Below are 27,891 nucleotides of genomic sequence, written 5' to 3' on the forward strand. Positions count from 1 at the left end.
TTTCAAGATGTAGTGCTACGGACATGCCACAGAACTCACCAACAGAAGGAGCTGTGAGGTTCAAGGATAAGGGCACGATCTCTTTGTGGTCCAGAGTTTATAAACCCTCCTCCTCTGCCCTTCAGTGTCCCTAGCGAATACCCGTGAAGCTAAAATTCACGCAAGCTGTTGGAGAGCATTACACCACGGTCATCAGTTTGCAATTATATGCCCCTTAACCAATCCCTAAGCTAACATATAAATGTCAAGAGGAACTTAATTGAGGGCTAGTGAACATGGAAATTAGTCTTCCTTTAACAGAACAATTGTTAAGTGGCTGTTGGCTTCAAAACAAGTGAGAGAATACAGCTCATCTTTAACTGTGACGGTGGGTGCATTCTAACGTTACCACTAATAAATATTACTTGTCAAGCTTCAATCTCTACACGTTTCCATGTACCCTATATCTAGGTAGAACATATTGTTAATTAAAACAGAACACATCTGAGTTCCATCCAAGTTAAACATACACCTTTATTTACTCATCAAGGACACTTCTGTTCTTGTTTAGGTTCTGTCTGTCAGTGTAACACTGTCTACATATGGACATCTTACAAAAATATTCTCATGCTCCTTACAAAAACCAGCACACAACCATGTTCATTTACAGATGAAAGTCTTTTTTTTTTTCCTTAGTATAAACAAACATTATATACACTGGACATATCAGGCTTATTCATAGAGGAAACCTACATAGTTATTATTGTACGCAATAAACATAGAAAAACTGACTAAATGTACACGCTAAATCTTCTTGCAGTATTCACAGTAACATACTTCTCTGGATATTTACACACAGAAATGCACTTTGTAGTTTGTAGTAACTGAGGACTGTGAAAACTGAACAAAAGACTTGCATAAGGAATTTGTCCTGTAGTGAAACTACAATAGTCCACACTGTATTGATGTGCTCCAGTTGGTTTTGGGAATGTATGGGTGTGAGGGGAAAAATTGAAATGGTGCTCCTATGACTTTTAGGTGTGCATTATTTTGTACAATATTCCAATAATACCCAAGTAGGCAGCAAAGAAAGGACAGACAATTCAACCAACCAGTTATAGAGATAGATTGCTTGACTAAAATCCTATGCTAAGTGGCGAACTTGAAATAGTACACGCAAACCCCAGCGGTCCAAAACATTGAGAGTGACAATCCACACCTCTCTGAGCCAGCAACTTAAGTGTAAAGAGATCAACAAGCACAAAAGGCATGACGTTATACCTAAAAAAAAAACCTAAAAAAAAAAAAAACAACTATTATTGCATTATTACAGTTAAAATATTGTCGCCATCTTCAAAGGCCTAATAGTTTTGTTTCTCACAACCATGATAAAAGATTGTGTTTAGTGTCAAGAGATAGGCGTGTCTTAACGCTTCACATTTCATTGCACAAACAAATGTCCATACAAAAGGTCAACTATTTCAGCCTCCCCCTACAGTTGTTTTTTCAAGTCCAAAGGGGCACCACAACAGTCACTTCCAACCCTGGAAGGAGAGCAGTGATCCACACCAGAGGCTAAATCAGTCCACCAACCTTACATTCTTCTTTGAACTAGCTTAACACTTAACAGTTATCTCCTATGCTTATGGTTTAAAGACAGTCTCCGCTCCAATATGGAGAGGGACCCCACCACACCTACAGAAATCTGTTACGACTATTCAGAAAGAAGACAAAGAAAGTGGTATGCGAACAGCCACCATCTCCGAGGCGTAACGATTTTAGTATGAGCATCTCATGTCTCCAGTAGGCTTCTTTTTTTTTTTACTATTGCATGTCCTCTTCCCGACAAGAGGAAAAACAACCGAAAAACTAACGAAAATGATATAGTAGCTGTTTTTTTTTTTAGATTTAAACTAAACCGAAAAAGAAAAGCAGCAGGTTCAAGTATTTCCTATACATTTTGAAGTTTGACCTTTTCCTTATCTTAAGATTTGCCTGTTTTCCCTGTTTTAGGATATATTACTGCAGTAAAGACCAACAAGACTTCTTTGGGATAGCATATAGGCACATCAGGCAGTACTTGTTTAAAAAAACTAGCCAAACTAAAGCAAAGTCACAGACACAACATGAGAGTCTCTCTTAACTCTAAACTATCAACTCAAATATACATCAGTTTAAGATCGAATCCCTGATTGCTTACCGACCAAAACAAAAAAACAAGGACAAAGTCTATGGAGATGAGCCTGTTCCCCGACTTAGAGACGTCTGTGGTGTGCCCTTCAAGCCCAAAGGAACAAGTTTGGGCATTGGTCGCCATGACAACTTCTCTTTGGGCGACGGGGTCACAGGTGGCGCTACGCTTCCTGCCTTCATCTGCAGTAGAGGTGGTGGGGCCAAGGCATCGCCTTTGACAGCGATGGACTCCATCGGTTGAGACTGTCCGTTTGTCTCAGGTGTGAGTGGAGGGGTGGACCCGGAGGCGGGCACCAACTTCACGGATGGTTCCGATCCGACTGCTGCTCCACTAGGCTCATTCGCTGCCGTCTCTGGTGTGTTAGTTGACGTGGACTTGGTGGGGGTTGAGGTCTCAGCTTCCTCGTCATCCAGGCGGAGGACCAAGGGGCTGGGGGAGCGGGCATCGTCCAGTGCCACACGCGCTGCCGGACGATCCACCAGGACCTCTCCCGGTTCTGGTTGCGGGGCGTGACAAGGAGTGGATGGCTTGGACCCATCAGAGCTCAACTGCTGGTTCAGGAACACAATCTCATTGAGCAGTGACATCAGTGTTGGGTCAACACCTCCATCTTTTGTCGCCTCGTCATTGGCTTTCTCCTGCCTCTCCTCTTCTTCATCCCCTCCTAGTTCGGCCGAGGCCTTCAGCTGAGCCTTGAGTTTCCTGACTGCGGTCAGCGGCCCATCTGGTACCTCTCCCTCTTCTAGTGTGTCTGTACTCTGAGTGGGTGGTGTGCTTACTGTGGCCAGGGATGAGCCGACAGCAGGATCAGTTGACGTCTTCTCCTGGGCTGTGGTATTACTACTCGTGTCCGAGTTCTCCACAGGAGGTGCCAGAGACACCACCTTCAATATCTTGGGTAGACCGATGGCATTCGCTGTAAGATTAGACAAACATTTATCAGAAGCGTCGAAAAGCAACAGAGACTGAGAGACAGAAGTAAAAAGGAGAATGTTAACCTTTTAAAAAGACTCACTTTCAGAGATTTCAAACTGTCAGGAAAAGATTCTAGGATTTCCAGCACTAATTCAAACACACTTGGCCTTTGTTTTGACAGTAAGGGTGCACACTGGTCACTGGTGATTTTACTGCTAAATTAATTCTGCTAAATTTACTGAAATCATTTTTTTTCCAAAACTTAAAAGTATTGTCCAATATTTTTAATTAGTGTGTAAACCATGAGAGAGTAACAGTATCATAAGAGAAAATACTTTCATTCAAGCCTAAGGCTTAAATCAGACTACCTGTTGGGCCGTCCACTTCTGAAGGTTGGTCAGATAACACCCTAGCCAGGGAATGAGCGCCCTCTACCTGGATGACCCGTGGCACTGCGGCGACTCTGACGCTCACAGCAGCAACGCCTTGAGGGGAAAACAAAACATGAGACCGCATGAGAAGGCATAAGATTTACGTCATTAAATCCATCACACACCAGATATAATTCATTCATATATTGAGAATTCCATTTGGAACTAATGCTTCCTCAGTTGTACTAGAAATTTGCAAACATTCACTTTTCCATTGGATTGTTCAACAAATAATCGAAGATATAATCCAAATGGGAGGTCAGGTCACCACACTCGCAGACATACAAACTTGAAAGGCTTTAAAGGTATACCTGGCGTAGACAACTGATGACCTGGGAGGCTGGAAAGGGGGCCAACGGGCACCAGAGAGCGGAGGGGGTTGGACAGTGTGATGATCTGCTGGCCTGGCAACAGAGGGTTCATGACTGAGAACACCTGAGTGGGTACTGGCGGGGGTACTGGCGGGGGTACTGGTGGTGGTACTGGCGGGGGTACTGGCGGAGGCACTGGCAGGGGTACTGCTGGAGGAACTAGAAACGAGAGAGCAAAGTTAGCGATTAACCTCCACTTAGTAAACCTTCCTGTTATTACATTGTTATATACACTGTAGTTTACAGGTTGTTAGCCTTCCAGGTTCCTGAAATACAAGCCTTTTAAAACTTGAAACTTTAGTATAAAGTATAAAAATATGACTATTTTTCTTGAAAACACTTGATTAGTAATTCAAGTGCTGGCATGGATTCAAAACATACAAAAAAGAAAATGCTCTATAATGATATGCAGAGCCCAACCGATATTTAGGATTTTTAAAACCAATACCATGTTTTGATATTAAAGAGTTTAAAAATCTGATAATAATATATCGGCCGACATTCATTTTTAACAATTTTTTCAAACATTTAGCATAGTGACTGAAGAGTTCTGATCAAGATGGGACATAACGTTTAAATAATTATCTGGTAGCCTAAATAAAAGGCTCTTGTTTAAATACAGTAAATATAAGTAATAAAAGTACAGGTGTTATTGTTTTTGTTGTTCTTTGATAGTTAGTTTTAGCTTTCAATTCACCCATCTTTACCTAGAAGAGGACTAGCTGAGTGCAGGCCTCCCCATCTCTCAACATTAATGAACGGTAATCTAAATTTGTGAATATAGCGTTCTAAGACTGGATCGATTGTGGTTGTTATTAATTGTCCCCAGTAAAATAGATCTAAAACCCCCTACATTTCCCTTTAAGGCAGAATAACAGAGAATCGCTAATTAACATTCATTATCTTCCACCCTACCGACGACACAGTATCGCACTTCGTTGTACTGTGCAGTGCTCAGAGATTCATAGCGTAGGAGTGTGTTGCCAAAGTTGCAGTGTGCCTTCCAGTGGACAAACTAAGTAATGACAACTCTGGTGATTCAGTTGAAGGCTCAAACGCTTTCCTTCAAATATATTTTTTAAATGTATCAACCATTATAAACGCAGACAGATCAGCAATTAGTATATTTTGGGCGGTAATATTGGCACAGCGATTTATCGGTCCGGCTCCAGTGACATGATCTACTAATACATAATGGCAAGGTACTGCACACATCTCAACCAAGTTCTAACTTGGTCACCCAGAAAGGGAACTATCCAATCGACAATGTCTCTGGTAAAACAAATGTTGTTATACAACTAATAAGAGTATTAAGTTAAATACAAGCACTAGAAGCAATGGTGAGTGTGAGGGCCTCACAGTGGTTCGCTTGGCTGATCAGAAACCCCTATCTCAATCAAAGACTGACCTCTAGACCGCCTACTGAGGATGTTGGGCAACATTTTAGTCCGCTTCCCTGGCTGCAACGGTACCAAAGGAACCCGGTGGGTTGGGGGAGGGGCAGGCCGTTGGGGAGGCTGACGTTTCGGACGGGGACCGTGCACAGGGCCTGCTGTGACGGAGGAAGAGGGGGTGGAGGGGGTTTCAGAGCTGGGGACGGGTGGAGGAACCGATAGCTCTTTCGGTAGTGACGATGCAGTGAGGCGTTGCTTCCTCTTTCTGTGTTGTTCGACTATCTTCTGCCTACTGCTGATGTCCTGTAGCTTTTTCAGAATCATCTCCTCAGACTTCCCTGTGGATGACAAGTACCAAACAACATTGCAAAGTAGGTTGTGGCTATTTTTGCCCTTAAAATCATGGCATCATGTTGCCAGATAGCCAGGCATAGTTGAAGCTAATCTTTCCACTGTGTATCTGAAACAATATTAGGAAAATCTCAGATTTCACCACAATTTTAAGTTGGGAATTGAGCAATAATAAATGAACCGCAATTTCTTACTATGTCCATCATTATTGCTAGGGTATCTGGCATTATTACACTATCGAGAGGTATGATGGTCATCTTAACAACTGTAGCTAACCTGAGGACTGAGAGATCTTCCTCAGGTACACCTTCTGCTTCTTAGTCAGCACTTCTTTTTCATTTTGCAAGTAAAATCCCTGGGTTTCAAGATGGTGAATTTCTTTTGTGGCCTAAAAAGAAACATGATGGAATTGTCAGCAAGCAAATAGTTTTGGTTGTACAAATACAGTAGCTGTAATTTTTGAATAAACTGGGTATTACTACTTCATCAATTTACACAACATGGTGGAAACAGCAAAAAATCCTCCTACCTCCATGATAACGCGGAGTTTGGATGCCTTGGGGTCATCGAGATGCAGCAACTCCTTAATCGTACCGAAACAGTCCCTTAGGACATCGCGGCGCTGTCTCTCATTGTTTTTGTGGCCCTCAAGCCTTCGAGCCCTTTCCAAATTGACCATACTTCTCCGTCTGACAAGAGACAACCAAGAGAAAAAATGTTTTCATACATTCTGTGTTATCTTCTTCAGTCAAAACTAACACTACTGTAAATGAACAGCACCGTTAATTCACTGAACAACCAGGAGTTCTTTCAATTAGAGTGCCTATATTAGGCTCCTTTTCAGACTGGTCAATTAATTGATTCCCTCTTCTCTGATCTACCTAGACAATTCATGTGACATTACTGGGAAGTTTTGGAGTATTCCCAGCACTGAACTGATCAACTAGCAGAATGGGGAGATGCACTGAATGCTAGCCTTCCTCAGAGTAAAAAATACCAAGGTTACATTTTATAAATTATTTTAAAATAGTGCTAAAGTTAACGCGTCTGTGTCTTTTCTTCTCCACGTCATCTCAATCCCCATTTCAAAATAAAAGTCCCTTCACACTTAACATGCTACACATATAAAAAAATATGCCTTTCAAGCAGTCCATTTTTATGGCCTTGATAGTTTTATTGGAAATCTGTAGTTCACAGGAGAGCATCTGTGTTCAAAGTTATAAGGATGCTATAAAAACAACAGTATCTGAATTTAAAAATATTTCCTTCCTTTGATTCTGCAGGTGGATTATTTTGCTAATAAGAGCACATCTCCTCCGTATATCTGTATATAGCTGCCGCACCTTGAAATCTGCAATAACATCTAAACTGCTGCACTTACCTCACTTTATTTTTGGTTCGAGTAACAGGCATGGTTGACTCATCCACTGTCTCGATGTCAACAGTGTTATCCTCATCATCACTCATTTCAGTTTCTCCTGAATCCTACAGAAGGGGTGAAAAAAAAGAAAAACAAAACATCAAAAACAACGTACAACACATTTTTAAGCAAAAGCTAATGTTGCTGCATTTTGATTTAAACAAAATCATGTTCATACATAGTCTGTAAATGTAATGTAATACCTTTCCTGGTAAATAACCACTTAAATTACTGAGATGGAGAGGACTATAATTACTAACTGTTAACATGGTTTACGTCATGGAAGCACACTGCATTTACTGTTTGTGTTTATCAACAATACCACCCAAGTAAATAGTTAAATTAGTCTACAAGTTCATACTTTAGAGATTACTGTACTAAAATCTTACACTGATCACGCAAACAGACTCATCATCTGAGTCCGAGTCCTCATCGGAGTCGTCAGTCAGGAGGAGAGTGTCTCCAAGGACCTCAACATCTGAGCCGATCTCTCCTTCCTCCATCATTGGCTTCCCATCTGTTAAAACAATGCACTCCTCTTCCTCATGGTCATCGCTATCGACGTCTACAGTCTCTTCTTCTTCCTCACATCCATCCACAGAGGGGCTTAGAGGAGTCAGATCCAACATCTCCTTAAAGAGCAAGGGCTCACCGTCAGGCGCAGTTTTATCAGCCTGCGGATGGCTGCTTGGGAGAGAAACAGAACTGGCAGAGGGTTTTGACGTGTCAGAGTTTCCCTTCAAGGCTTCGGCTGAGGCGGTATTCCTATCTTCAGGTGAAGCATCCTTGGGAGGACTGGTAGGCTTCAGCTGATCAGCTTTTACCGGGCTAGTCAAACTTGAATCACTGGAGGAGCTGTGTTTAGAAGAGAGAACTATCGGGGCGCAAACAGAACTCTCTGCTGTGACATCTGTGCCACTGCTGTCCTGTTTGTTCTGCACAGAGACAGCTGTAGAACCCTCTGACACCGGTACCGCAGGGGGCTTGTCCAACACCGGGTCTTTAGATGGTTTATCTGACACAGGGATGGCTACAGTCGAGCTTTTGTCCTGCAAAGGGACACCCGGGGCATCGTCAGAGGAAAGGACTGTGGTTGACTTGTCGCCTGAAGTTAAGACCGAAGATTCGTCTGTAGCAGGAGACGCTGAGTGTTCCTCCGGCACTACAGTTGTTAGGGGCTTTTCCAGAACAGGGACTGCTGGGACCTCTGGAGGTTTGTCTGACAGCTTCTGGACTTCTGGAGAGTTCTCCAACGCAGCTGAAGGTCCAGAATCTGTTGTCGGTTTGTCTTTTGCAGAAACTGCTTTGGTTTTATCTGCCAGCAACACTGCTGAAGGTTTGTCCAAACCAGGAACTGGTGAAGGTTTACTCAGCAAAGGATCTGTGGCAGGTTTTTCCACCACAAGTACTGTTTTGGGTTTGTCTACAACCAACACCAATGGAGGTTTGTCTGATACTGTGGCTAAGACGCTATCTGGCCCAAGAGCTGCAGAGGGTGTCTTGGTACCCGGAGGTTGAAGCAAAGTGAAACTTCCACTGGCCGGAACCATTTTAGATCCCCCCTGGGCCAGTGACGGTCCTTGAGTTCCAGGACCGGTTGGCAAGATCCTCATGGTGTGGGTTCCAATGTTCCCTAAGAACTCTGGAGCTGCTTTGAACATAGGCGAGACTGTTTTGTTGAAGGATGAGGACCCAGACAGGGAAATCATCTTGGCAATTTTGGGTGGGGAAGGGCTGGTAGCTAAACCCGCTGCGGTCACAGCACTGGTAGGTATTAGCTTTTTACTTGAGACAGGCGTAACGGAAGAGGAGCTGGTCGCGGTGGTCATGATATATGTACCACCTGAAGTGTTTGTCGGAGTTGAGGAACTAATATTTGTGATGGGCCCTCTGGGTGCAGCTCCAGGGACAACTGGAGTTGGTAAACGCACAAAAGCTTCTAGAGAAACAAAACAAACAAAAAAGATAGATTTGGTTATAACATCTCAACATACTCCACAGAATCACCATAATACAAAAATGTTACCAACAATGCAGACAGAAATAAAACTAAATATCAAATGACTTGCTCTTAAAACACAGTGAGGATGCATCACAACCATCTGTTTACTTGATGTTGTATTTTATCGATTTATTCGATCTTTTAACCTTTAACCTCACCTTTAATCCGCTCTGATTCTTGTGTCTAGTTCTTTTATTCACAGTAAACTCAGCTTCACAATGACTTTTCAAGCATAAATGAAGTATTAACTTCTCACTCACTCTGGTCTCCTCTGAGCACAAAATTGGGTTTGATGTTCCGCAGCTGGCTAAGAGGCACAAGCTGAACAAGCTGGCCATTGGGGTTACGGTAGAGTGTTTCCCCAGAGGTGGTCCGAATCGGCTGGAGCATGACTCGGCTGACGTTCTGGGCCGTAACGTTCCGGGGTCCTGTTGCTGTTGGAGACACAGCTCTAGCAGGTGAAGTGGGCACTAGTAGATTCGGGTGAGGACGGATTTTCACTACTGTGTGAAGTTGAGGCGTCCCATCTGAAATCATGCAGACAGAAAGGAATGTGTTAATGAAGGTATGTACAGCAGATATAGCAGTGTGGTTCAGGTATGTTATACCCTTTGGAGGTAGGGGAGATTCAATTTGATTTTGTTGGCAAAAGCAAGTGTAATTCAATATAAAGAGAAGCTTGGGGTAGATCTTGAAGAATGATTATTGATTCTTACAATGTAGCCACCCTGACTTAATAATAATCAGATGGATGATTTGGGTATATTCAACCTGTATATATTTTATATATTTACACACCAAAATAAGATCTAGTGTTGCACGGTATAACGATACTGAAAAAGTAGAGTTTTGAAAACGTCAGGATAGCAGCATTTTGAAAGAAAAACCTGATACTTTTATTATGCAAATAGCTATTTGATATGGCTAATAGGAATCTGTCTCTATGCACAAAGCTCACAGTGGTAACGTTGCAACAGTGGTGTGTGTGTGTGTGTGTGTGTGTGTGTTGCGGGAAACAACATTTAGTTCAGAGACTGGACTTGAAGAGATGGCAGCCGTTTCGGCTACACCAGAACTCTTTGACAAAGAGGGGACTCGAAGCGGAATGTGGAGACATTTCAAGCGAAATATGTGCAAGCAATATTTTAAAGCCTGTTTTGCAAAGGGAGGCAACACATTAAACCTGACAAACATCCCGACCTTTTCAAGGAATTCAAAGACTGACAAGTGATAGTTACAGAGTGATTGAAAAGCCTCTCTGCAGTAGTAATCTACATACTCATACACAGTTGATATATTTGTGTTGTGCTGAAAGTGTCGCCCATTCCCAAGCCGGTTATTTATTGCTATTATGCTGTAATGGTGTCCTGTGGAAATGGGAGCAAAACAGTAAAGACCAATAATCTTTCTAGTTGGCCTCTCCATGACTGCACCCAGTTAGGGGGGTTTCTACTTATTCTACTACTTCCTTTCTTTTTACACAATCCAAAAAACCAAGAGGTGACAACGCCAGTGCCATTTGCATCTTCTTATCGGACATTAGACAATTAGACGTAGCTATATTATGAAACCGTCTGTGGTGAGCGAGAGTGGTGTGAAAATGGTAAGCAAACGCTGCTTTGTTTATGGTCTTGTATTCATAGTTTCCCCTCACGCAGGCAAAGAATGCTTGTGCTAGTTGGTCGTTGGCTGCAGTCTTGGCGGTGTGTTCAACTTTGTGGCCCTGACACAGACGAGGTGAGGCAACAGTTGGCCTTCATCGCCATTCTTTGATGTTGGTTTGGCCTCTGGCTTAACTGCAGAGAGGCTTTTCGATCGCGCATAAGCCCCAGGCTAAACAAGGCATCACAACCTCCCTCACCATCCCCTGTACCCACACCAAAAATGAATGAATGCACACCTGCATTCATATATAATGCACACTTGCATCAACATATATTTTTTTACAGAGAGAGTTTCATACATACTGTATGAAGACAGCATTCATATTTTTTAACATTAGCCTACAATATGACAGCCTTTCTAGGTATGGTATTGAAATTCATGAGTTGGTTTTTGCGTCAAAACTAAACTTTTGGTATTGTGACAACACTAATAAGAATCTTCTAGCACAGGAGTGACAACATCAAGGACAATTAATGAATCACAAAATGCAATCCTGACCAACAAGGCTCACACACAAAAACCAAAATCAGTTCAGACGAACACACCACACCCAAGATGCAACAAACGTAAAGCAATCACAACAATCACTTCTATAAGAAGGACAAAAAAAGGACACACCAACCACAATTCATTACAGATGTCGACATGTGAGCATGGACCACAGGACAAGCTTATTAGCAGGAATCTATGTGGCAGGGAAGTCCAGTCCTCATCAAGGAGTACTACTGTCCTGTTTTCTGCTCCGTTTATGTATCAGGTGTTTCTCTGAGACACGTTCAACTATATTTGATGGTTCTGAATAGAGCCTGACCGATAAATCGGCGTGCTGATATTATTGACCTAATTAAGCTAATTACCGGTATATTGGTAATAATTGAAAAAAAAGAAAGTAAAGGAAACCGAAAATCGATCATTCAACTGTATTACCGGTGTTGTCATTGCATAGTTTGTCCATCTGGTGCACTGCAACTGCACAACAACACACTTTGTTTCCTAAGCATTAATCTCAGCTGACCACTGCCCAGTACAACGAAGTCTGACCTGTGTTTTTATGGTATGGTGATTATTTTTTTATTTGAAATGCATGTGAAAGTGTAACTGCACCCTAAAATGTGTGTTTTTTTTTTTTTTAAGCTGTAAACTGACATGACTGAACTGTGATGAAACATCTATTACCTGTTTGAGTTAAGTTTTGCTCTTACTGCCCTTTTGTGGCTATTGCTGGCGCGGCGCAGTAATGACTCGAGTCTGGAATGGAAGACATTGCAGCTTGCCAAGCAGCTTATTTAATCCAACGGTATGACAGTATTTCACTTTTGACGATGTGATTTGTCTCACCGACGAACAATAGGGCTTGTCAAGCTGGTGGGAGACGACTAACATTAATGGTTTGTATACCCGTGATTCACACGTCAATTGACATGATACAAGAAGACTCAGAGTCTCCAGAAGCTTGGTAGAAGAGGAATATTCCAGCATGATAATGATTCAAAGCACACTGCCACAATCACGCAAGAGTTTCTAAAGAAGAAAAAAAGTCAAAACTATGATCTGGCTAAGTATGACTGACTTGACTCCAATAGAGCACCTTTGGGCTATTTCAAAGAGGAAGGTAGAGCAACACAACCCATCCAGAAAAGAAAAGAAATTGTCTCTGAAGAACGGCACAACATCTCTACAGAAATTTGTGCAACACTGGTATCCTTCACACTGAGAAGGACTCAGTCCGTTATCAAAAATAAAAGGTGGATATACAAAGTAAAAATAAAAGATTTGAATCTCAGTAATGAAAGGTGTACTGACTTCTGTTGCATTGAGTTTCTACTGTGGGGCCTTCATTTTTAATATAGCAAATCTAAACCATTAGTTTTTAATTTTACATAAGCGAAAATACCCTACTGTCACTTAGAATGCAATTACTGTAAGGTGATACTATTTTGAATCATTTGACAATGGTGTGATATTGCACAGGGATGTACTCACTGCTGTTGTATACTTTATCATATAATTTATTGTCTACCAGAAAAGTATTTAAACAACATAATATCTTATCTTGATCAGAACTTTCCATTCACTATTAAAAATCTTTATGTTATGCATTTTTGTTAAAAAATGAATATTAGGAGATATCTCATTGTCGGATTTTTTAATCCTCAAATATCGAAATCGGTATTGATCTTAAAAAGTCTATATTGGTCGGGCTGTAGTTCTGAATTAGTCATGAATTCAAGCTGAATCAGGACACTCCAAGAGGTGGACAGGACCACCCTGATATGGGGGGATGAAAGAGAGAGAGAGAGAAATGTCTGCACAGCAGTGCATGAGGGATCAGGACAAAATCACCAGGGCATGAAAGTGGCATCGGGGGATGAAAAGCAGAGTTTTGACCCCAAAGGCAAGCAGACAGGATTAGGAGGGGAGCGACTAAAGGCCACTTTATAGTGCAGGCGACTAACTTCATGCTTCATGAAATGTTATCGAATTAACACGGAGGTGGATATACCACACCATGACTGTAAATAAGACCACAAACTTCAAACAGGAAAAAAAACAATTGTGTTCTTTGCTTGAACTAGCTAACAAATGTAACTAGTTAGCTAGGTAGCCTTTTCATTGTTGTGAAGTGGCTTGTGTCGCCTGGACTACAAATTGGGTACGGACGCGGATGACCGGACCAGTACCTGAGCTGCCTCCAGAGGCAGTGAAGGTGGCAGTGGAAGTGGTAGTAACAGGTGTGGTGACTGAGGACACCACGGTGCCAACAGAGCCCTTCTGTTGGGCCTGTTTGCTTAGGGACAGAGGGACGAGGACAGGTCCTTTGGCGCCCCCTGTCTGTTCTTTTTGGGAGCTCTGGGCTGCAACATGTTGGCCCACCACAACCACGGGGTTGGAAGACAAGACTATTTTTTGAACACATGGCAGCTTCTGCTGCTGGGAGCAGAGCTGGTTGACCACAAACTGGGTGTACACGTTTCCCACAGTGGGCTTGGTTGCTGTACAGAGGAACAGATTAAGGAGTTGGTTGAGACTCCCCATACAAAAAAAGTTATTTTGGCTATGTGTTGATTAGAGTGAATACTTTATTTACTCTAATATTAAAGTTGGTGTACTGTAGAGAGGATGTGTTAGATTGTGATGGATTCATTTGATACCAATAGGAAGAACAGGTTAATGTAACTTAATTTTTTGGTATTTCCTGAATCTGATCCAATCCAAATCCATTCAAATCTAAATTGAACTCTTAATGGATGTCCCTTCATCATGATTGTAACACATTTTGAGTTTTGACAAAATGTTCAAAGACAAAGCATCCTAGTCTGCCATTAGGATGACCTATGTGACTAGAAGACCTAGGTGCGTCCACTGTCATTCCACCAACTATCAAAAGAGCATAAGCTATGACTCACCTGTGGGTTTTGAAGACGTAGGAGCTGATGTCGTCGTATTAACAGAAGCAACATTTGCAGGGGTCGTGACTGTGACACTAGCTGTGTTTGTGGCCTGGGCTTGGGCTTGAGCTTTTCTATGCCCGGGTAGATTCCCAGGGTCCAGTCGGCCTGTGATGTATGCAGCGAGCCTGTTGGCTGGGTGAAGGGCTCCCATATGACCAAGCTGTAGTCTGGCTTTGGGGTATGATTTTCCATTCACCTGGAGCCACAAAAGAAGGGTATGTGAAAGTTAAGCATATGACATCTACATTTTACACTTTTGCTACGGTGACTGATGATGTATACCAGTCTTATCAGTTTTGTTCTGGTAATATAACATAGTGTATGAAAAACAAACACCAAAAAAGAAAAGTTGCCATGTCATAACAATCTATACCTTAAAATGTATCACCACTTTTAGAGCTGTCAATCAATGTTTTAAAATGAACTAGGTGTGCAGCCTGTTAGATTAGTTGTAAGTTGAACGGCTCAAGCTTGCAAGGTCGTGAACTCAACTAAGCTACGTGTCAGGTGTACAATGGATGCCCTCAGATATTTTAACCATTACACATGCACTAACAGAAATAATAACCCAGGCAGTTGCAGTTAATTAGTACATTTTTAAAACCGTGTTAAATATTTCAAATGAGCCTATTCAAGCCCTCACCACTTGTAATGTAATATTGAATCTATCACTACATGTAACGTACCTGTCATTTAACATATGGCCACATAAGGCACATTATTCTGTATTTAACATATGGCCACATAAGGCACATTATTCTGTATTTAACATATGACCACATAAGGCACATTATTCTGTATTTAACATATGACCACATAAGGCACATTATTCTGTATTTATCATTTGACCACATAAGGCACATTATTCTGTAGTTCACATTAGGGCTGAACGATTAATTGCATTTGCGATTTAATCGCGATATGATAGAACGCGATTTTCTAACCGCAACGTTCGCGATAAAAAAAACGTGGTCACAAAAAAAAAAAAAAAAAAAATTTAATTTAAGATGGTACATTTTGCACACAGTGTTTAAAAAGTGCATGCCTAGTGTTTATACTTAAAATTACTTTTTTTAAATTACTTAAATGCACAGTGGCAAAGCCACCGATTTGTTGTTCTTGTTTCTGTAATGAGCAGTTAAATAAAAATGTAAAATGTGGGAAAGAATATTTTACACTAAATGTATCTAATATTGTGTTGGTAACATTCATTACGTTTTGTTGGGAAAAAAAGAGGATAAAAAAAAAAATCGCATATCGAATCGCAATCGCAATATTTTGGTAAAAAATCGCAATTAGATTATTTTCCCAAATCGTTCAGCCCTAGTTCACATGTACACTGCAGTGAGAGGCAAGTGGCAGTATAACACATTAATGATTACTGAATAAATCTCAAGTATCATTTGTGTAATGTCATTTGTGTGCAGTGTAATATTATGTATTATGCAGGAACATACTGTTATAGGAAAGTCTTCGCCAGCTTTATATTGGGCAATAAGCAGACCAGCTGTAGGCACACCGGCCAGAAAGGGGAGGCCTTGTTCTGGCCTTAGTTTCGGCAAAAGCTCCATCATCCTGTGCTTTGCCGTTGGTTCTGCCCTTGGCTCAGCCTTGGGTTCGGCCTTGGCAACTGGCCTCTGTTGCTCCGGTTTGGGCACCGCTTTAGTTGCGGGAGGCTCCGGTGGCTTGGTCTCCAGCTGAGTCTGGATCTTGTCCTTCAGTAAGCCTAGCTGTGGCTGGGAGATGAGCACCTTGTAGTTGACGCAGGGGCCCTGGCCCTCATCTACAACGCTCTGCGAGATGGGCTGGATGCGGTATTTGCCAATCCAGAAGGGCGTCTTCAGGCGGTCCTTGTCCATGTGCTCGCATAGCACCCGCATGATGTACGTGCGGTCCGTCCGTCTCTCCCACTTGCATTCGGACACAACCTCCAGGCGCTTGGAGGGGCCGTGGATGTACTCGCCAGGCTCTGGCTCCTCCCCCTGGCCACTCTCTGATGGGAAACAAAATGTGTCCATATATTACATTTAGCAGACAATTTTTTTTTTTAAAGATTTATTTTTGGGCTTTTTGCCTTTAAGTGGATAGGATAGTGAAGAGAGACAGGAAGCGAGCTGGAGAGAGATTGGGAGTGGGATCGGGAAATGACCGCAAGTCGGACTCGAACCCGGGTCCCCGTGGCCGTTCAGGCCCATCCACGGTACGAGGCTGCTGCTTGCGCCACAGCTCCCCCCTTAGCAGACTCTTTTATCCAAAGCGACGTACAAAGGAGAGAACGATAAAGCTACGAGCAATAGAGACCTAGTGTAACAATACATTGTGTCCACTAGTCTTATGTCTAAATTTTTTCTTTCAGACTGTTTTTTTCTTTTGTTCTGTGCCCTGGGTGTGCTTCGACTGTGTTTCCCTTCATACTGATGAGATATTTTGTTCACTTTAGTCTTGTAATAGAAGGAGCAGGCGGAAGTATGAGCACAAGTCATGTGCTGGAGTTCCGCATGCATCGGACCCATTGATCTTTTTTCAATAGATCAGTAGCAAGATATCAATTACACATGACTTTGAAGGCCAAGTTTGACCAGAACACATTGGCCGCCTGTTCTCATGGACGCATTTATACCAGTGTTTCCACTAATCTGACACCTTACCCATTACAGAATACTTCCCTGGCATTTTCCATTTGACCTAGCCTCAGTCTCGCTCTCTCTCTCACACTTTGTATGTATGTTTAGTCAAACCTCCAAGTCAAGGGTGAAACAGAAACCGTGTGTGACCATGCGTGAGAACTTTGAATTTTCCGCTGTGGTATGGGCACCTGTTCCCTGGCCTTTCACCCATACTCACCCTCTTGTTCACTATGCTCCTCTGACTCCAGTCTGTTCTCGGTCCCTGCCTCCAGTGTCCAGTCTATGGGTGACAGGCCTTTTAGGGCAGTAGGTCCTACACACTATACAACACTCCCCAATGTGCTGCATAGACCTCTGCCATCATATACACGCCCGACCTTCAAAATCACCCCTCTGCTTAACAGTCCCCTTCTTAAGTCATGCTTGTCGAGATAATTCTGTTGTGCGATATCGGTCATTGTTGTAATTTCATGTATATGTTTGTTTTTACATGTCATACTGCCATACTTTCTGGGTGTATGCCGTCATACCATGTTGTATTTATGTTGTCCTACTTTACCCAATATTTTTAGGGATTTTAAAATTCTAAATATTTGAGGGGTTGCTACGATGGTAGACATTTTGTAATGTGTGACACCTCAAAGTACAAACGAACTTCCGAACTTGATATAAGCCGTGATTAGATAAAATACTCCGGTATGCTTGTAAGGTTAAGAACATGTTGAACGTATGTACATACCATCTGCCGACTCCCCAGAGATGTTTTCTTCCTGAAATGCAGGAAAAAGAGTTATAGAAAGAGTGTAGAGGTGGAGCTCTTATGATTTTTCTTCTGGAAGTCATCAAAAACAGCTAAGCTAATCAGGAACTATATATGTCGTTATAGTAACCCATCACTTGAAACCACTATACACATAAAGCCATGATATGCTGTTATCAATTACTGACTGCTGTGAATAACATGCAAGAGCCCATAGGCTTCACCTTTCTTCTGGGCTCATTGGAGGACTTGGCTTCAAAGGGCCGGATACGTGCACATGTCATCGTGCCCTCATCACACAGATTGTCATCCTACAGAAAAATATCAACTGCATTACAAGCATGTCAAATCAAAACATTTAGTGTTTTTGGCATGCATGCACTGGAAGTAGCTCATCAAAATACTGAGCTGTCAGCGGTCATCTTTGTATGGAGCCATGTAATTGTTAAGACAAGTGCTTACCATATCCTCGTAATCTGGTTGAATACCATAACGTAGAGGGCAGGGAAGGTGGATTGGAGTAGGTATGTGCAGCTGATCTTGATCAGCCTCTATACCTTTACGGTTCCAAAGTGTTCTCACACGAGTGGCTGGCTCTGGAGTCACTGGAGGGTCTGTGAGCACTATACATCACAGAGAGAGAGAGGGAGGGAGAGGATGAACAAAAGAAAGAAAGAAAATGAGAAGGAGAAAATGAGTAAAACACAGTGAGAACAGGAGCAATGTCATTGAGGAACCACATGCCCGACAACCTCATAACAATCCAAATGTGGGGAATACAGATCTTACCATAGGCCACAGATTTTTTCTTTTTCTTCTTCTTCCTTTTTGTTTTGATTGAGCTCTCCTCATCCTCCGTCAAGGTTTGAGATGATGGAGAGTTCTCCTCGTTCACCTCCTCTTTCTTGGGCTTCCTGAGAAGAACCACTTTATGGCGCAGACAGTGGCACCCCAGCATGCACTCTGGCTTTCCGCAGTGGCTGTGGCGTCGCTCCTGGGCCAGGCTGGCGCACACACAGCCCAGGCGGCAGTGGGTGCTGAGGCAGGGCGGTGCTCGGCGTTTAATGATCCGGAGAGAGGCAGAGTTTTCCCCTACAACACCCTGGGATGGGGGGGGTCAGGTCAAACAAGTATTAGTTATACTATACTATAGTTATACCAAGAGATAGATGAAATTATTCATCCATAGTAAAGAAGTATTGAAAGGTCACAATGACATACTTATTTACTTTGAGGTAAATAGGTTACACTTTAAACTTCGAGTACCCTTTTCAGAACCAGCAATCTCATAAGACAGATAACATCAGTACCGTTATAGAGGCAAGCGCCGCTAGAGCGATGGAGGCCCGTTCCTCCGTGACAAACGTGCGCTCCTTCCCCTCCCACACCGCTCCGTCCTCCACCTCCAGCAGCTTCACCACGGCGGGAGGCAGGTTCACACTGCGCCCACAGACACTGCGACCAGCCTGGGCGACTGAAGTAGTGCCCCCCTTCAGTGGAGCCTTGACTGGCGGGGTCTCTGACGTTGGTGATTTTAGGGTGGATGGGGTCTTTGTAGTGTTTTTGACCTTGGAGGATGTTTTTTTGCTGGGGGGGAGAGGGGCATCTTTAGTTTCAGAGATGGATGGGGATGGGTGTGCGGTTGTGGGGGTTCCCTTGGCTGTCCTGGATGACCTGCGTGCCGTGCTTGCGCCCAGCTTTTGGGGCTCTTTAGGTTTGGGAGGTACCTTGGACCTTTTGGTTTGGGAGGTAGACATAGAGTTGGAGGAGACAGGGGCAGCAGGTGAGACTGGTTTGGGAGTGGGTGCGGAACCCCTCTTCTTCAGGACACTGTCCAGGGTCCGCACGTAACTGCTGCTTTTGGTGGGCATCTGGTACGCCACAGGGGTGACGCAGCTTGCGGAGAAACTGGCAGCACGTTCATCAATGAGCTTTCCCTCACTGGCCAGGTACTCATCCAGCATGTCACTGCAGAAGGCTGACCGGTTCTTCAGTGACGCATCTGCGCTGGTACCACCTTCAGACAGGAAAAAATAAATGTTTTAATTATAATAGTGATGTAACTTTTGTGGATATGGTGGTGAATATGACCTACGGGAGATTGAATTATTACATTATAATAGTATGAAGTCTTGTCTTACCTTCAGGCTGTGGTTCTTTGGGGTCTGGTGTGACAAATTTACTCCTCCAGCCTTTGATTTTGGTGATATCTGTTGTTTTTCCTGTCCTTGAAACAAAATGGACTATGTCCACAGAAATATCTAGTTAAAATGGAAGTGAAATAAGGGAGGTCCGTGTTTGGACAATTCTTTAACTTAAAAGTGCCTAGTGTTCCTCAGTAAAACGTTTAAAATGTTAGAAATAGAAGCAACAGAAAAACCCTACAAGAGATGCAGTACATTAATAATGAGACATAATTAACAAATGGAATTTTCCTTACGTTGTGATGACGACACACCCCCTGAGTCTTCACCAAGACATGGAGAGGGAGGGGGAATAGGCAGTTCCACACCCAAATAAACCAGATCTATGGCTAAGATCTGATCAAGTATATTCAACTTCAGTCCAACTTAAAAAAAGACAAAATCAGAGTGTTCCATTAATGAGACCGCAAATTACTGGCTCCATTCAAGGTGTTACCAAGTGTTACTAGTAAAGAAAGAAGCTACACTTTACATTATTTATACATTACACGTCGTCATATATTTTAATTTACAACTCTGTAGCCAATCACATATAGTCTGAAATCTAGCCAACTTTATATTTTTTTTAAACAAACTTTCCTAAAGTTGTAGAGAGTAATTAAGAGTGTTTGGACCACGGGCTAATCTGTCTTACCTTCCTGTAGGACTGGGTGGATGACCTGTTTGTGTTTCATGACCTTTAAGTCTTGAAGGAGGGCCTTCTCCAATGAAGCGATTCGTTCAGCCATGCTCTCAGGGGATTCAACTGTTGCAAAAAAGACATCACGATTACACACAACCCATCTAAATGGTCACGATTACACACAACCCATCTAAATGGTCACGATTACACACAACCCGTCTAAATGGCCAGTGCAAGTGTGTTCTACTACGTGGGTGAAATATTCATTAATGTTTTCAATTGTACCCTGCTCTTCCATAACCTCAGACAATATCTGTGGTGCTGGGGGTGATTCTTCAGCTTGGTCTCCAAGATGAATTGCAAGAGCCTCCTGTCAAGTGCATGAATGAAATGTCACCATTTACTCATTTCTATCATGACAAAAACATTACAACTAAATACAGCATTGTGTTGGTTTAAGGCTAGAGCATGTAGTTACCTTTGAAGTGAAGGAGACAAACAATTGACCTTCCACATCTTCAAGGTTGGGATGCATGCGGACATCAGTAGGACCACCAACCAACAGTGGCTCATCAGGTTGCTTGATCTTTCTGCCTTTTTTGCGTCTCCCCGTGGACTTTTTCCCCACAGACAGCTGGTTGCTAGAGTTGATTACGAGGGAAGCCACACCAGTTCCACCGCTCGATTCATTGCCCTCCGCTTGTTCACTGGCTTGGGTAATATCCAGTTTGTTAGGAGGAGGATCTGAAGGCTCTTGGTCAGATGAAGGCGCTGGGCTACCATGTGAAAAGCCTAGGGATGATGGTGAACAAGGTGCTGAGTCAGAAGCAGCAGCTTCAGATGGTGTGGCAAGGGTTGTAGATTGGTTGACAATGTCTTCAGATGAATTTACAGTCAAAGACTGGGGTTTAGCTTCATTGGTAACAGGCGTTGTGTCAGTTTTAGAGGGTACTGTAGTGGACAGTAGTGTTTTCCGCGTCTCAGGTGACGGTGGTTTGCATAAGGTTTGTATTTCAGGGAATGTTTTCATAGCGGCTATGTCATCGGTTTTAGGAGACGTCAAACATTCTGATGGGGCATTGAGAACAATGTTTTCAACAGTTTTATTAGATGAGACAGGAGACAGTGTTGATGAGGTATGGGTGTCAACCAATTGAGTGCATGATTCTGAAGGGTTTGTGGAATTAGGTATAAAACGAATACTTGTAGAAGGTGAGGTATTGCCTTTTGATAACCAAGTTGACCCAGCAGCATCAGGTTTTGGGGCGGTATTGACAGGTTTAGGTTTTGATTTGGGCTTCTCAAGGAATACTGGATCATCAGGTTTTGGAGTGATCTTGGCAGATTTTGGTTTTGATTTGAGCTGTTGAAAGAACAATGCAAGAAGGGGCAAGGCCACAGCACCTGCTCGTTTTTGTGGCACCGATTTATTCTCGGTTTGTTCTTCAGAGTCGCTGAGCGTTATCCCTGAGGCACCTTCCTCTGATGAAATGCTAGGAACCTTCTGCCCATTTTCCTGTGTGCCACAAGATTGACCAATTGTGGGTTCTGAATTAAGTGTTTGAGATTTCTGGACACAAAGAGAATTAGAAACATCAGGAGTCTGTTCAGAATCCTCCATGGATTTCACATCTGCAGGTAACTCCTCCTTCACAACAGACATTGGCTGTACGTCTTCTTGCGCTGATTTTTGTGATGATAGGTTGCCCCCAGGGTTCACACTGCCATTGCCAGTTTTGGGACCGCTAGTCTCAGGGGATGTCTTTTTCAGTTTAAGCGGTGTCCCTTGAAACAGCTCGGACAAAGTACTTGGACGTCGCTTCACAGTACTGAAAGCAGACAAAACACAACTGAAGGGTATATTGAGAGTGAATTAAAAGGGTTGTGGACCTTCACATACCGATCATGTTCATTTCTTATCTAAATGATGTATTGTGCAAAGAGTAAAACCCATAGGATGTTTTGATCAACTGTCTACCCACATAATTCTACATACTAGTATACACATCATCTCATAACTTTTTAAAAAGGTTTCAAAACAATCTGACTTATTAAGACCACAAATTCATCAATACTGTACAGCCACAACTGGCAGTTATGCATGGGCAATGAGGAAGGTTGCATCAGCTTTAATAAAAATGAAAAGATCCCTGAGAAATGTCGTAGTGCATTATTTGGCCATAAATTGGGTTGGGTGAACTTATAAGACACAGTAACTGGCTATGTCTTGGATCCAAAACAATAAATGTTGTCTTAAATGCCTTAAAAGAAAAAGCAAAAAACAAAACCCATTTCTTTCCTTATTATGTTGCTCTGGGGGTAATTCACATATGATACTCGTATGCTGCATACGATAGTACTCATCTTGCTCATTTTAATTTTGTTTCACAGAAATATAAACAGTATAATAGCAGTGGTGACATGATTTTTAATGTGCATCACTTCGATTTCTGGTACCTTTAAAAAGACTACTGTGATAACACTAGAAATATAAAAAATATTGATCGCAGATATGGCTAATGTTGACATTTATTCATTTAAAAGATGTATTTACATTTATCACACACATAAAACTCTCTCTCTGTCATTTTCATGTCATTAGATCACTTACCCCTTCTCGGTCATTCCTGACAGCTGGGTGTTACCATCTCTGCGGTAAACCTCACCCTCCTTCGTGGCTGGATGATCCTGCTCCTTAGTGCTTTTTTCAACAGGGACCCTCTTGGCAAACAAAGCTTTGAGACTGTTTTTAATGGGCCCAAGCTCCTTATTATTCTTATTTTCACCTTCCACTGAGACACTCGGTGCTCCTAGCTTAGGCATTAGGCTGCGCACGTTGGCAGCATCTTCCCGAAAACCCTTTGCAAAAGGGTTATAATCAATTTTGAGTTGAGTGATACTCAGGTTCTGATAAGCCGTTCCAGCAAAAAATTCTGTTTGTGGAAAACTGAAGGTCATGACATCAGGCCCGTTTACGTCGATCACATCTGTTCGCTTGTCAGCAGGAACCACGTGCAACCGCGGCAGGTACCGATGCATAGAGTGCAATATGACATGCCCCTCTTGGTCCATGACATTATTGGTAAGCTTGAGCTTGTAAAATGACACAGGACTCTGCATCCAGTAGTGACCAGAAGCAGGGGACTCCGGGTGGATGAAGACCCTTCCTGAGACGTGAGCCTCTGATTTTCCATTCGGCTCCCAGCGATGGTCACTCCATTTATAGCGATGGTTGTCCATGGGAGTAATATCCATGATCAGGAGGTAACTCTGGAAGGGCTCCATCCCAGAAACCCGATAGCGGCAAGACGGAAACATCCGTCTACCTTGCTTGGTTAGAATCATCTCCGTCTTACAGCGGAAGAACTCATTCCACATGTTGTTGTTATCCAGAGTGACTGTGATGCCCTTGGATGTGGCCTCTGCGGGTAGATTCTCTGGATGGTGGCTGGAGTTTGTGTCTGAGGATAATGTGGAGGTGACTGCATAAGGACTTGCTGCAACCAATGCTAGAGATGGTTTCATAGCAACATTAGCTTCTCCATTAGCATCAAGAGCTCCCTGGTCCTTGCCACCTTCAATAGTCTGCCCTGGCTTAAGGTCTACAAAAAATGATGACGTAGCAGCGGTAGTTGGGGCCACAGCCGGGGCAGTGGCCCCGTCCTCTCGAAGCACCATTACTGTCTGCTTCTTTTCGGCCATGAGATTATGAAGGACATCGGGAGGGCTTCAAGACCCTTCTACCTCGGACTGTGTCTTTGATAGATCAACATCCTTTAAAAGATAGAATAACAAATCTGTTAGAGTATTTATAACATTGCCACTGTAACCATAAAAAGATTTAGCATCTTTTCCACTTTTTTATTTTTGTACTGCAACGGATGATTGGTTTATATCGTTGTGTTGTTGATTACTAAAAAAAACGAGTGAAAAACTCAAGCATCGTGAGGGAAATCATCACGTCTCGGAATAGCTGGATCACTTAGCTATTAGCATGCTAAGTAGCTATTGTACAGTTTGCGATAGGTACTGTATTATTCCATATTCATAACTAACTGTTTATGGGGTCCTACCAGCAAATAAACGGCCAGCAACTAAATTCTGACCAATGAAGTAGCGGATTGTAATGTTCCGTAGACAAATGAGGAGTCAATACGTCACAAACGTGACACGTGCTATGACGTAGCTTAGCAAGTTTGATCGCCTAGCAAACTTTTTGCCTACATCTGGTTAACTGGCAGAGTAGGATAATTAAAGAGGCCTACTCTGCCAGAGCCTACTGAGCTAACTAGCTAACATACTTGCTCTGAGAAGAACAAAAACAGCAGAGTTGGCACTATTAGAAGCTAGCTGGTTTGACAACTGTTGTATAATGGTGATTTATACCATGGCTTGGGAGTATTTCCTATTGCGCCGTGCTGTTTAGAGCATCAATAAAATGTTGCAGTTGTACACCTATAAAGCCGGTCCAGTTAAATTTTGACCATTTTACACTTGCATGTCAACGTGCCATGTTTGTTGTGAAGTTTAAATTAACTGATGCTTTGTGACCGTTACAAATAAATGGACAGATGGTAGCAGATGTTACATATCTGAAATAGCTTTTAGTACCAATACACTACATCTGGGCTACGACCATAGTGATTTTACAAAGCTAAGGCTCAACAGAATGCTGGGATATGCTAGCATAACAATGAGAGTTCTGGAACTAATGACTGGGCTATGGGCACAGCAACCTTCCATTTAGAACTATTGATGAGACTCAATGTGAGGCGAAAATAAATAGTTCAAAACGTGGAAATTATATCCGCAAATTATCATAACTCTAGTGTGTCAACCATGGTATAAGCAAGACAATGGACTTCACAGAGTCCTTTTCACGTTGTAGCTGCATTACCACCTTGAAGGTGCATTATTTTCTGCTACCCGAACGCCGGGTCATCTAACATCCCTAATATAACTAATATATATTTTGTCACCTCTTGTTGTAAAAGCTGATATTATGCTGTTTTTCTGACCCAAATAAAACCTCAGAGTGAATAACAGGCGTGTTTATCTCCCCTTCAGATGATCACTCATGACTTTGAGGATTTTATAAAAACTAGTTACCTACCAAAAAACATAACTTAAAATAGTGAAACATAAAACAGTAAAGACCTGCATAATGTGACTTTAAAAGAAGGATAAACATGTGGCTCAACCTCGCTGTCATAGGGTATACCAGCTACACTAGCCTAGCCCAGTACCTACAGCGCAATACTAAAGGTGTGAAAATGTCTTAGGTATGACAGTTTGAATATGGTTACCTCTACCAAGAACATTATGTTTTCAGTTCACTCTCCAAGTGACCTTCTAGTTAATCTGTGTGAATTGTTTTGTGTGAAATAAAATTGACCAAAACATGCACATACAAAGTCAAACACCATCTCTTCATCTACACTGCGTCATTCAAGTCTTCATGTTCAGACATTCTGAAGTTTATGTCTATGTCCAAATTATGTAATGCGATACCATTTTCAAGTGGAAACAACACAAAACTTTATTGTCCTTTAAAGGTGAATCTTATCAAAACGCCGGCAGCCAATAACTCTTGAACATAGTTTTGAATTTATAGTAATGTCAGAATGTTCTTGTTCATTCATTGAAGGAAGCAATATGTTCATGCAATATGTTCATTCAACATGACATGGCACTACTGTTGTGCAACATTTCACAGCTACTGTATATAGCCATTCCGCCTTGTACATACTTTCTTAAACTCCTTAGTCCATTGCACTGTTGCACTGTTTGTTTGTTTGTATTGTATTGTATTGTATATTTTGTGTAAGCACACTGAGAGTCACTTTACCAAGTCAAATTCCTTGTTTGTGCAAACTTACTTGGCCAATAAAACCTGATTCTGACATACAAAGATGGTGGTTGGCTAACCACCACTATGTAGTATTTATTAAATAAATGCAACTGCATACATCTGCATCTGTAGGCTATATGTGTGTTGATGAGAAAGAATATATGTTTTAGGAGTTGGTGTATATGGCAATGAGTTGTATTTAAAAAAAAATAAGATTTCTTCTTGAGGTGCAGGTGAGACGATTTACAGCAATGCTAGCTTGATACTAACTGACTTGGAAATTGATACAAGAAGCATAAGCAGGCGTTCGAACGTGTAACCATTGTAATATATTCTTATATGACTATTATCGCATGACTACAGCGTTGAAAACGTTTGAAAAAAAAAAAAAAAAGACTTATTACGACAAGCTATTTCTTGAAGACATTCTTGAATATACCACAGTACTGCGCCACCACCATCTGGCCCAACATCTATTGAAGCCGTTTCATTTATTCACTCCTAATTAATCTTAAAACTGTGCTTGCAAAGTCAACATCTTCAGAAAGTGTTAATTTAGTTCCAATTATATTACTGTTGTATAATCAACTTGTCAGATGTCATCAAGGCCCTTATCCGAGCGGCACATTTACATGCAGGCATCGCCGAAGGCCGCAGTAAGAGTTATACTACCCCAAAGCAATGATCAAAACAACTGGTATGGCTAGCTTATGATATGTTATGACGGTTGCCGTGGGTTGTTTGCCATTATATTTCTACCATTTTGAGGATAATAAGACATTAAACAGCATATATTTTGATTCGGTGGCTATTTAAACTCATTGCAATACTCACGTCAACATTAATACAACAACACAAGGCCTGATTTATCCCATACAACAGCGCTGTATGAGGCTACAGGCCTCGAACTACCCTCCTATACTAGCGCGTGCATTCTGCAATTGACCCGAATGGCGCGTGGATCCCTAAGCCAACACGATGGAAGACCAGCAAAGCTTTGGGGTTTTCGAGAATACGTAACGCACGTGGTCAATCCATTTCAAATCTATCTTCTCAAAGACATCCCTATATCCAAATCAACTGTTTACCTTTTGCCAATTGAAATGTTTCAATGTGGACAATGTTCGTCTCTTCTTGAATTCCTTGATCGTCCTTTCTCTCTCTCCCCCACTTCGAACATTATTACTGTGTGCGTCTCACCCAGCTGAAGAAAGCGTACGTGCTGTCGTAGAATACGTCACAGCTCCAGCGGTGGCACGTTCACCATGTTTGCGCAGGCTCAGACAATTGGAGCAATTCGATGATGTTCAAACATCAACAATGGAACTTGGTGTGTTAGGTCCCACGTTTCTGCAAAGAAACTCTCCAAAAGGATGTTAGTTTGTAGTCAAGAGGCTAATCCACTGTTTGTGCTAACTGTAGAATAGACACACACGAAATCGGAATTTAGTCTTTCGCATTTTTTTCACGTAAGTCTTGCGTCTTAAGCTATGTAGCCTGGATGTATTTTTGCGGGGTCAGCATCAAAGGGTTGTGTTCGATGCCATATTGTTAGAGATGAAAAATGGTGCGCCACGGCCGACAACAGCTGTCTCTGAAAGGTCCGTTTACACACTTGCACTGGCTAAAGAAATGTTCATGCACAGATCGTAA

General features: G+C 42.3%; 1 protein-coding gene across 3 annotated transcripts; it reads right to left on the bottom strand.

Annotated features, from left to right (window-relative positions):
* Positions 1-493: 493 nt before the first annotated feature.
* mgaa (MAX dimerization protein MGA a) lies at positions 494-27,891 on the bottom strand. Of its 3 annotated transcripts, XM_031580854.2 has the most exons (25): positions 27,327-27,891; positions 22,999-24,161; positions 20,866-22,216; positions 20,673-20,757; positions 20,400-20,510; positions 20,002-20,130; positions 19,703-19,804; positions 18,872-19,578; positions 18,351-18,663; positions 18,024-18,184; positions 17,786-17,872; positions 17,541-17,571; positions 17,019-17,081; positions 15,632-16,167; positions 14,130-14,370; positions 13,404-13,715; positions 9,318-9,584; positions 7,445-8,994; positions 7,017-7,120; positions 6,165-6,324; positions 5,912-6,023; positions 5,299-5,622; positions 3,831-4,049; positions 3,457-3,573; positions 494-3,089 (listed from the first exon to the last, which is right to left on the bottom strand). In XM_031580854.2, the coding sequence occupies exons 2-25, from the start codon at positions 24,087-24,089 to the stop codon at positions 2,209-2,211; spliced, it is 9,054 nt and encodes a 3,017-aa protein (XP_031436714.1). In that variant the 5' UTR covers positions 24,090-24,161; positions 27,327-27,891; the 3' UTR covers positions 494-2,208. The 3 variants fall into 3 exon arrangements, with proteins under 3 accessions (XP_031436714.1, XP_031436715.1, XP_031436716.1); XM_031580855.2 differs by lacking the exon at positions 17,019-17,081; XM_031580856.2 differs by lacking the exon at positions 13,404-13,715.

This window comes from Clupea harengus, chromosome 14 (assembly GCF_900700415.2).
Source record: "Clupea harengus chromosome 14, Ch_v2.0.2, whole genome shotgun sequence".
NCBI lineage: Eukaryota > Metazoa > Chordata > Actinopteri > Clupeiformes > Clupeidae > Clupea > Clupea harengus.

What these genes read in the sequence shown, in the direction of transcription:
- mgaa (XM_031580854.2), bottom strand. Translation starts at nt 24,089, where the DNA reads ATGGCCGAAAAGAAGCAGACAGTAATGGTGCTTCGAGAGGACGGGGCC. An exon ending in TGCCTCTGGAGGCAGCTCAG is followed by an intron (nt 9,585 to 13,403) that starts GTACTGGTCCGG and finishes GCATGATTTCAG; the next exon opens with ATGGGACGCCTCAACTTCAC. An exon ending in CCTCAGTAGGCGGTCTAGAG is followed by an intron (nt 4,050 to 5,298) that starts GTCAGTCTTTGA and finishes TCTCGTTTCTAG; the next exon opens with TTCCTCCAGCAGTACCCCTG.